The sequence below is a fragment of the Dromiciops gliroides genome, chromosome 4 (assembly GCF_019393635.1).
Source record: "Dromiciops gliroides isolate mDroGli1 chromosome 4, mDroGli1.pri, whole genome shotgun sequence".
In the NCBI taxonomy this organism is placed as follows: Eukaryota; Metazoa; Chordata; class Mammalia; order Microbiotheria; family Microbiotheriidae; genus Dromiciops; species Dromiciops gliroides.
The window spans coordinates 436579520-436589307 of record NC_057864.1 but is presented as its reverse complement, the minus strand read 5'-3'; the positions used below and the strand labels follow the sequence as shown (position 1 = coordinate 436589307).

The 9788-nt window shown below is 45.3% G+C and overlaps 1 protein-coding gene across 1 annotated transcript; it reads left to right on the top strand.

The window, feature by feature from the left end:
* Positions 1-307: 307 nt before the first annotated feature.
* On the top strand, positions 308-9185 carry LOC122755211 (epidermal growth factor receptor kinase substrate 8-like protein 3). The gene is made up of 9 exons (XM_044003535.1): positions 308-313; positions 2609-2767; positions 3065-3149; positions 3571-3635; positions 3953-4027; positions 4796-4947; positions 6587-6686; positions 6809-6890; positions 9072-9185. Exons 1-8 carry the CDS (start codon positions 308-310, stop codon positions 6851-6853), a joined length of 687 nt encoding a protein of 228 aa, XP_043859470.1. The 3' UTR covers positions 6854-6890; positions 9072-9185.
* The last annotated feature ends 603 nt before the right edge of the window (positions 9186-9788 follow it).

Sequence of the window (9788 nt, the reverse complement as noted above, 5' to 3'; positions counted from 1 at the left end):
CAGAGTTGTTGTGATTCTTAAATGAGATAATATTTGTAAAAGTGTTTAGCTCAGGGGGCAGCTAGGTGGCGCAGTGGATAAAGCACTGGCCCTGGATTCAGGAGGACCTGAGTTCAAATTTAAGCTCAGACACTTGACACTTACTAGCTGTGTGCCCCTGGGCAAGTCATTTAACCCTCATTGCCCTACACCCCCCCAAAAGTACTTAGCTCAGCATCTGGCACATAGTAGGTACTTAGTAATATTCCCTTCTCTAAACAATGGAAAATAAGGTTGAATACATAGGGTGGCAGGTCTACTCTAGACTATGGAGGTAAAGGAGCAGGGACCTGATAAAGAAGATAAAATAATTACATTATAGGCTTCTAAATTTGTTAGTAACACCATGAAGATTAGTTTGAAGCAGGTATTCAGGAGAAAATGATGGAGAAATTAGGGGCAAAGGAACCAGTTAGGAGATGAGATCGTGAGAGTCTAGATGCACTAAGGTGATGACAATAGAAGTGGAAGAAGAGGGAATCAAACTAAAAACGATAGGATTCGGTCATAGATTGTATATAGAGGATAAAGGAGAGAGAGGAAAGCGTCAAAGATGGCCGCAGAGTTTCTAGTTTGAAAACCGGGGAGAATGTCAGCAGAAACAAGACATTACCAGCCAGGGAATTAAAGGAAGAGAAGAGGAGCCAACAAGAAGGATGGAAAGGAGACAGCTGATAAAATTAGAGGAAAAATGGATGCTGCCAAACTGTAAGTCAAATGCAAACTTCTCGAGGGCAGGCACTGGATTTTTGTTTCCTTTTGCCCCTGGGGCATGGCATAGTGCCTTGTACATAATTGGAGCTGATAAGTGTTTGTTAGATTGACTGGAAATGTCCCAGAGAGATCAAAAAGAACCAAAACCGAGAAAAGACTATTGGATTTGGCGTGGAACCTTGCGGTGCCTTTTGAGAGAACAGTTCCCTCATTTGAGTGATGAAATCAGAGCCAGAGTGGGTCAAAAGTCACAAGAGGAACACGATGCCACCACCCAGATTAAACTGAGAGGAATGGGTAAAAATGAAGACTTTAAGGAAGGTTGGGATATAGAAAGGGAAAGGGAGCTGGTATTGGGAATCCGGGAAGAACCTGGTTTTATTTAGAACCAGGATAGAGAGATGGGCTATAACTTCAGGATAAGTGGGAAGAGGACGGGATTTCAGAGTACAGCGCAGAAGGGGGTGTCATGAGAAAATAGAGGTGGGCTGAGCTGGGTGGGCAAGGGTGGAATGGATATGGGGTTTCAAGGGTGAGAAAATCATGCTCAAAATGGATGAAAGATCATGAAAGTATGGGGGTGGGAGTCCTAGGATCAGAAGAAATCTTAGGGGCCATCTGGTCTAAACAAATGAGGGATTTGGACTAGGTAGCCTTGACCTCTCAACTGCATTTTGGACTAGGAACTGTCTTATATTATTATTTAACATTTAACAAATGAGTATCTTGGTTTCCCAACCAACTTTTGTCTTGTTTTGTTTTGTTTGGAGTTTCTTGGGGGTGGCGTGTTTTTTTTTTCTAACCAACTTCTAATGGTTCTTTTCACTTCTCTGTTTCACAAGCTCTGGTCTAGCCACTCCCCTTCTTCCTCTTTCTTCCCTGTCTCTAACACATTCCCCTAATTCTTAAGTGGTGCAAAGGAGATTCTGTAAGGGAGTCTGGGCTCAATGCCCAGTTCAGTCACTTACCAAGCTGTGCGACCTTGGGCAAACCCAGCCTCAGTTCAGATCACTTGAGTGAAATGTTAAATAACAAGAGAAAACTACATGTAAGTCTTCTTGGTTTACGCTTCTGGACCTGAGCCAACTAAGGGTAGCTAGGTAGCATAATGAATAATGAGTAAGGTTTAGAGTCAGGAAGACCTGTGTTCAAATTTTGCCTCAGACACTGTGTGATAAGTGGGAAGTCCTTTAGTCTCTGTTTGCCTCAGTTTCCTCAACTGTGAAATGAGAATAATACGAGGGCAGCTAGGTGGTGCAGTGGATAGAGCACCGACGCTGGAGTCAGGCGGACCTGAGTTCAAATTCAGCCCCAGACACTTGACGATTACTAGCTGTGTGACCTTGGGCAAGTCACTTAACCCCCATTGCCTGACACACAAATAAAGAGCATAATAGTACCTATCTCCCAGGGTGATTGTGAGGATTAAATAAGATAATCAAGTCTTTTAGTCCCTGTTTGACTCAGTTTCCTCAATTGTGAAATGAGGATAACAATAGTACCTATCTCTTAGGGTGATTATGAGGATTAAATAAGATAATATCTGGGAAAAACAAAAAACACCCAACACAGAATATGACACTTAGTAGGTGCTTAATAAATACTTAATTCCTGCCTTATTTCCAGCTGGCCAGCATCCTGCTATTCCAGGGCCAGGACTAGTGACAGGACTGAGGATGCTTTCCAGCCTGGAAGGAATCAGGGTGATATCCCAGGCTTATGGGGAAACTCCCCAACTCTAGCTCATTAAGCCTATCTACACTGTCTCCTCATCTCCCTTCTCCCTTGAGCTAATCTACAGAAGGCTATGAAGGAACAAGGGGGAGGTAGGCCTTTAAAGTTTCCTGTGTTTCAGTACGCCGCTTGCAACCAGAACCAGGCCAGTGCTTTGAGGACCACCTCTATGGACTATGAGCATCACAGTACCCAACCTTTCCACTTGTACCAGTATCCTGAAAGCCAGACGATTAAGACACTCTATCAGATGGAGAACCACTCCCTAGCTAGAGATATGGTAACAACCCAAAGGAAGATTCTGAAAAGTGGGGCAAACTATCTGGAAAGGGTAGGGTGGGGTAGGATAACAAAGAAGGGACTCTAGCTCACCTGGGACCTTTTCCTCCTTTCCTGGGAAGACAACAGGGGTTGAGGTTGGGGAGAGATGGAAAGGCATTGATTAGCATAAGGTTGAGCTAGGACTGGTTGGGGAGTTTTCCAAGACAGGGAAGATCCTAGAGGTAGAGTGTGGGGCTGGGACCAACTACCTGTTCAAATTCAAGGTCTCACCTAGTAGGTTTGTCCCTGGGTACAGGAGATCCTGATTCATGTCAAGAATGATATCACTACATTTGTGGAGAAGGTGGTAGAAAAAGTCAACATTGAAAAACAGCCAAAAGGTAAGCATGAGGTCTTAGATGGTGAGCACACTCAGAAATAGTAATTATCACTGGAAATTATAGAACACTTGAAGATATACAAACCCCCTTGCATGTATGATTTTATTTGCTTTTCACAAGCCTTCAAGGTAGATACAGAAGGGAGAACTGCATATAAGGATTTAGAGGTGAGAAATGTATAGTTAGAAATGGGGAAAGAGGGGCTGCTAGGTGGCACAGTGGATAAAGCACCAGCCCTGGATTCAGGAGGACATGAGTTCAAGTCCAGCCTCAGACACTTGACACTAGCTGTGTGACCCTGGGCAAGTCACTTAACTCTCATTGCCCCGCAAAAAAGAAAGAAAGAAAGAAATGGGGAAAGATCAGGGGTGCCTGGGAACTGGTCTGTGTAATCTATTACTTTCTACCTCCTCCCTCACAGTATGGCTCCCAGTCCCCCAGTACATAGACTACTTCCAGAAGATCAAGTATGCCTTCAACCTCTTGGTAGGTCAGTTATTGGTGGGAAGAGTCCTGGAGCCTTCCTCCTCCTCCCTTCTCCTCCCTTCCAAGTCCAACTCCACCTCAACCTTTACCCCCATTACACATCCTAACCCTTCTCCATACCTTCTTTCCCAAACCAGCTTCTACCTCTCAGCCATTTCCACTCCAAAGTCAACCACAGTACCCTATGTACCCCTCTCTATTGCCTGGGTTTCCAGTGAGTAAGCCATTCGCAAATAGAGAATGACACTCAAGCTCCTTCATTACCTCTCTAGAGTGTTTGGCTATAGGAGGAGGGGGATACCATTTTCTTTCTCCAGGGGAAGATGAGCAGCAGCCTGGAAGAGTCAAAAGTCCATGGATTAGTCTACAGCCTCTTCCAGTCTCTGGAATATGTGAGTTGGAAGGTTGGGGGGGTAGGTAGTGGGCAATGAGTGTGATAGAAGAAAGAGGTGGGAGAGAAGGACTAAAGTCCAAGAGAAGAGGATAGAAGGCTAATTTGAACAAATCAAAGCAGGTGGGGCTAGAAGATGAATAGCAAGAATAGAGGATGAATGTCAAGGGCAGAGAGGATACTATCCCTCTCCCATGATCTCCTGCTTCTTGCCTGGACATCATCAGCTTTCTAAGACAATGTTGATTGTGAGAAAAGAAATTGTCATTTTAAGGAATCTGCAAAGACAGTATCCTTTCTTGGTTCGGAAAAAATATGATCCACGCTGGTGGACCAAGCTATAGAACCAAGCCATTGCCTTTGATCGCAAGAACCCCTAGAGGTGAGAAAGGAATCTGATGAGGCAAACGGGCTTTATGAGCAGACCCAGGGAGAAAGTCGCCATAGGCTGCTAAAAGAGGGGGAGCAAGAACCTCTTGACACACACATATGAGTATCTCACATTTACATAGTACCTTACTTACACTGACCTTGTGAGGCAGCTGTGGAAAGAGAGTGAACCCCTCTTCTTCCAGAGGAGGAAGCAGACTCAGGCCCATAGAAGGCAGACTTTCTCACACTACTTCCGTGCCCATTTGACCTTACAGCATGCTATCTCCCTACCTGTATACAAACAGATCCTTCAGTGACAAGCTCCAAGGAAATCTAATTTGGGGGGAGGGAGGCAGTATTTCTATTGCTTTTTCCCACACCTTCTACCTTCCCCTAGGTCACTTATCATTGCCCTGACTACAAAACCCTACCAAAACAAGTAAGCTGTCCCTTGCTGACAGATGAGGCCATAAAATTACTGAACATGAACCTGGGACAAAAGTACATGAATTATTGGAAAGAACTTGGAGTTGCTTGGACTGTAACACGGTGAGACCCAGGCCTAGTCATTCCATTCGGACCACAACACTCTAAGACAGAACTTTAGGCACAATTTAGGCCACTTCTCTTGCCCCTACCCCCAGCCCTGTTTTTCAGATTAAGAAACACAGGTCTGGGGGGCAGCTAGGTGGTGTAATGGATAGAGCACCAGCCCTGGAGTCAGGAGGACCTGAGTTCAAATCCAACCTCAGACATTTAACACTTACTAGCTGTGTGACCCTGGGCAAGTCACTTAACCCTCAATTGCCTCACCAAAAAAAAAAGAAAAAGAAAAAGAAACACAGGTCCATAGAAATGAAATGAGACTCCTAGTTAGTGGCAGTCTCCTGACTCTTCTTTCTCTTGTAATGCACCTCATTGTTACTCCCAAATTCCTCCCCTGGGGAACTTAGATAGGGACCTAAATCTTATTTTGCTAGAATCATAGTATCTCAGAGTTGAAAAGGGATCCTGAACATTATCAAGAACCACCATCCCTCACCACCCCCACCACCAGGCCAAGGGCAGAAACATATCCAACTGGTTCCCAAAGAATTAGATACAAAGTGAGATAGACTTAGGATAACTTTTTTTTTCTTCTGCCGGGTATGTGGAGGAGTCATGTAGCAACATCCATCTTCACAGTATTTTATTTCCGAAATGAGGACAAAAATGTTGCCATCTTTTTCTTGCAGAAACCGTGGCATAGTCAGATACAATAATGAGAGCATTTAGAAATGCATAGATTGGATAGAGTAGCAGCCCTGGAGTCAGGAAGACCAAAGCTCAAATATGGCCTCAGACACTTATTAGCTGTGTAACCCTAGGCGAGTCACAACCCCAATTGCCTTCAAACAAAATTTTTTTTAATAGAAATAAAAAAGAAATGCATAGATTATAGGAAAATATTGCCTCAGAAATGAACATCTTTGTTTATATGGGATCATAGATTTGAAGTTGGAAGGAAACTCATAGATGATCCAGGGGCTCTTAAGTGTGAAATCTGTGAACTTAGGTTTAGTTTTTGTTCATATTTCGATCATTTTTCAATATCATTGGTTTCCTTCATAATCTTTTTTTTGGGGGGAGCAATGAGGGTTAAATGACTTGCCCAGGGTCACACAGCTAGTAAGTGTCAAGTGTCTGAGGTCAGATTTGAACTCAGGTCCTCCTGAATCCACTGTGCTACCTAGCTGTCCCCTCCTTCATAATCCTATACATTTTATTTTGTGCATTTAAAAACGTTCACCTGAGAAAGGAACCATAGGCTTTACCAGACTGCCAATAGAAGCCAGGATACACAAAAAAGTAGAGAACTCTTGATCTAGACTGAGTCCCTCATTTTATAGAGGAAGAAAGCAAAGCCCAGAGGTTTTTAGCATCTAGCCCATACACAAGCAGTAAATGCAAGAGATGGGTCTCAGACTTGGATCCCCTCACTCCAAATCCATTTCCCACTGTACCTCACCATCTCTCCCTACTTGTTGATTTTCCACTGATGTTTTGTCATACATCCTTAATGGGTTTCCCATGGGAGGGGGGGCGTTTCTGGGTGCCCCATTAGACAGGGAACTCACATCTTCCCAAGGATCCTCTAGTATGAGGCCAGTTTGGTAGCCTGAATACTAAGATCTGCCACTCTCTGCAGGAATTCTTGGCCACAATCTGAACCCATGCCCCCAGCTTACATACCCATTTTTTATGATGGCTGGCAGCTCCCCGAAATCACCCATCTTGAGCCAGTAAAGGTAATCAAGAGTTCAGTATTGCAAGGGGGTGAGGGAGTAGGGTGGGGAGGAAGCCCCTCATGCATGGAGAAAGGAATGTGAGCACAAGTACTATAACTTACACAAAGTCCCCCTCACCCAAGGGTTCTGCCCAGAGTCTCCAGACTTGGATGAATTACAAGTCTTGACCAGATTCCTACTCTCCTAGGTCAAATCTGCTGGCTGGTAAGTGTTAACCTGTATGTTTGTGTGTATACACGTATGTGTCTGGGGCAGCCTGCCTCTCACTCTGCCTGCTTATTGGTGGAGAAAAAGAAAGATACAAAGCCAGGGAAGGAGGATATAGATGGCTCTAGAAGCCCTTTGTGAGTGGGTCTATGCTTTGAGTGACTCAGGGCCCACCTAGCAACCCAGCACTGCTCCCCTGATCCCATTCCCATCCATTACGGGCCCACGACTCTACCTCCCTCTAGTAACCTAACTCATCAAGAATCAGGGACAGTGGAGACAGACCTTTCACCAGCCTGGGGAAAATGACATTGGGATAGTCACTTGGAGCCTGAATCCCTAAGCACTGAGAGTCACTGTGGTTGTGGAGCAAAGCATTGGTTTTGGAGTTCAAATAACCTGGGTTCAAATCCTAGTTCTTCCACTTCCTGTTTATAACATCTCTGTGCCTCAGTTTCCTTCATCTGTAAAAAGATAGTGTTGGATTCAAATGACTGCTCAGGTGCTTTCTAGCTAGAATCTAGAATCGTATGGCTGCTCTTTCACTCTGTGTGTGTGTGTGTGTGTGTGTGTGTATCTGTCTGTCTGTCTGTGTGTCTCTCTCTGTCTCTCTATCTCTCTGTCTCTGTATCTCTGTCTCTGTCTCTCTGTATCTCTCTGTCTCTCTGTCTCTGTTTCTGTCTCTCTCTGCCTCTGTATATCTCTCTGTCTCTCTCTGTGCCTGTCTGTCTCTCTGTGTCTCTCTGACTGTCTGTCTGTCTCTGCCTTTGTAACTCTGTCTGTCTCTGTCTCTGTCTCTGTATCTCTCTCTCTGTCTCTGTGTGTGTGTCTCTGTCTCTGTATCTCTCTCTGTGTGTGTGTCTCTGTCTCTGTATCTCTCTCTCTGTCTCTGTGTGTGTGTCTCCCCCCCCCCACCCCCTGAGTATCTTTCTCTTTCTTATTTTCTTCCTCTCTGACCCTGTCCCTCCCTTCCTGAAACTCTTCTTCCTTGAACGGGGCATTACTGTTCCAAGGACACTAAGTACCATTCTCCTGGAGAACGAGCAGACAGTGTTCTCAGAGCTGGAACAAGCTGTCCCCTGTGCTCATACATCTTGACCCCTCCTCAGCTGGTGCCCCCTGCCCCCACAGTCTAGCAGCTGAGACATTAAAAAGCCTCATCTGCCTGCCCCATTGAGCTGTAGGTGGGAGGAAGGGGTGGGGCCAGGTTCCCAGCTGAAGGACAGGCACAAAGTTTTCTGAAATTTTAAGGGAAGAGGGACTTTACGGTTTTTGTTGTTGTTGTTCTTGTTGTTTTGGGGGTTTTTTTGTTTTGTTTTTTGGCAGAGGGACTTTGGGAATCATCAATAAGTCAGGCCCTCCCATCCAGGATCTCCAACCCTCAGGCTTCTCCCTGCCCTTTTTATGAGCCCCATCATTATACATGGGGGTGGGGGAAGGAATGAGGCAAAGGGGAGAGCAACCTAAAAGGCCCCCTTCCCAAGTCTCCCAGGTGCTGAGAAGGCTGAAGCAGCTCTCTGAGACCCTATTTTCCTAACTCTACTGACCTTGGAGAGAGACTTTCCCAGGGTAGGTGGTCCCATGCACTTGGCCATCAGGTAGAGATATCCACCTCTTTCACATCCAATACCATAGCCCTTACCCTGGAAGCCCAAGAACTCTTCCTGACTCTCTCCCACCTTCCCCCCACAGCCCTTCTACATGTTCCCACAAATATGAGTCTTGCAGTTTCATAGTAGGCATGAGCTGAAAATAGTACAAGGTAGGATACTAGAGGTCAGCTGCTCATATTTTCCAGTTGCTAACCCAGACCCCTGTGTAACTCCATCCAAATGCCCAAACCAAGGAAGACAAGATCCTCAGGAAAACACTGAGCCAGCCCTTGGCGGACCATATCTAGGTCTATGGCTATGAGAGTGTGCTATGGGGGGTATTATGTGTGCCCTCTGTCTCAGTGTAAGATTGTTCTGCTCGGGTGTTGGGACCCAGCCAGAAATCCCTGGGAATCTTTGGGGGAATAGGTTGTATAGGGTACAGGCTCTGGGAGTGACACTGGATATAGTTGTTTAACCTCAGGTGTGGCACACACACACACACACACACACACACACACACACACACACACAAACCATATCTATGGGACTACCCTTCATCACATTCCATTTCCTTTCCAGACAGATGCTAAGAACCCAGCAGAGCAGCAGATTGAAGGACTTTAATTATCCTGCTCCCTTTTTTCACATTTGTAAACTTCTCTTTCTGTTCTTCCATTCTTCTCTTCCCAAGTCTACCCACTTCTACTGTCCTGGAGAAGAAATACAGGAACATTACAAAACCCCTAGAATTTCAGAATTCAAAGAGACCTCAGGGGTCTTTGTAACCCAGCCTACACCTAAACAGGAATGCCTTCAACAGTTGTGCCTTACTTAGTGGCCCTGCAGCTGTGCCTTGAGGACGTCCAGTGAGTGGGGTGCCCACTGCCTCATTCTGTTTTCGGATAGCTCGAATTGTGAGGAAGCTTTTCTTCACATCAGCCTAAATTAGCTTCTTTGCAACTAAGGCCCCTTACTCCTAGTGCTGCCCTCTAGTACCAAACATAGCTAGAATGTCTCTCCCTACCTTCTTTTCCAAGATACACCTTCCCATCCCCCTTCAACTCATCCTCATATGAAATCAAATCAAGGACTTTCAACATTCTGGTTGAGGCAAAAGGTGACAGTCTTCATTCCTGGGTGTTACTAAATTCCAGAGACATCCGTTAGTCTTACATATTTATCTTTTCTTCTCACCTGCAGCCAACCCCCAATCCTGAGCATTTCTTCTGCCTCTTCCATTACCCTGCTTCTCCCAATAAACCAATTCCTAACCACCTCAACTCAGTCTGGACCTTTCCTT

Bases quoted from the DNA above. Each gene is read 5' to 3' on its own strand.
- LOC122755211 (XM_044003535.1), top strand. The intron at 4,028-4,795 runs GTGAGTTGGAAG...ACCTTCCCCTAG, and splicing joins TCTTCCAGTCTCTGGAATAT to GTCACTTATCATTGCCCTGA. The intron at 6,687-6,808 runs GTAATCAAGAGT...CCCTCACCCAAG, and splicing joins CCCATCTTGAGCCAGTAAAG to GGTTCTGCCCAGAGTCTCCA.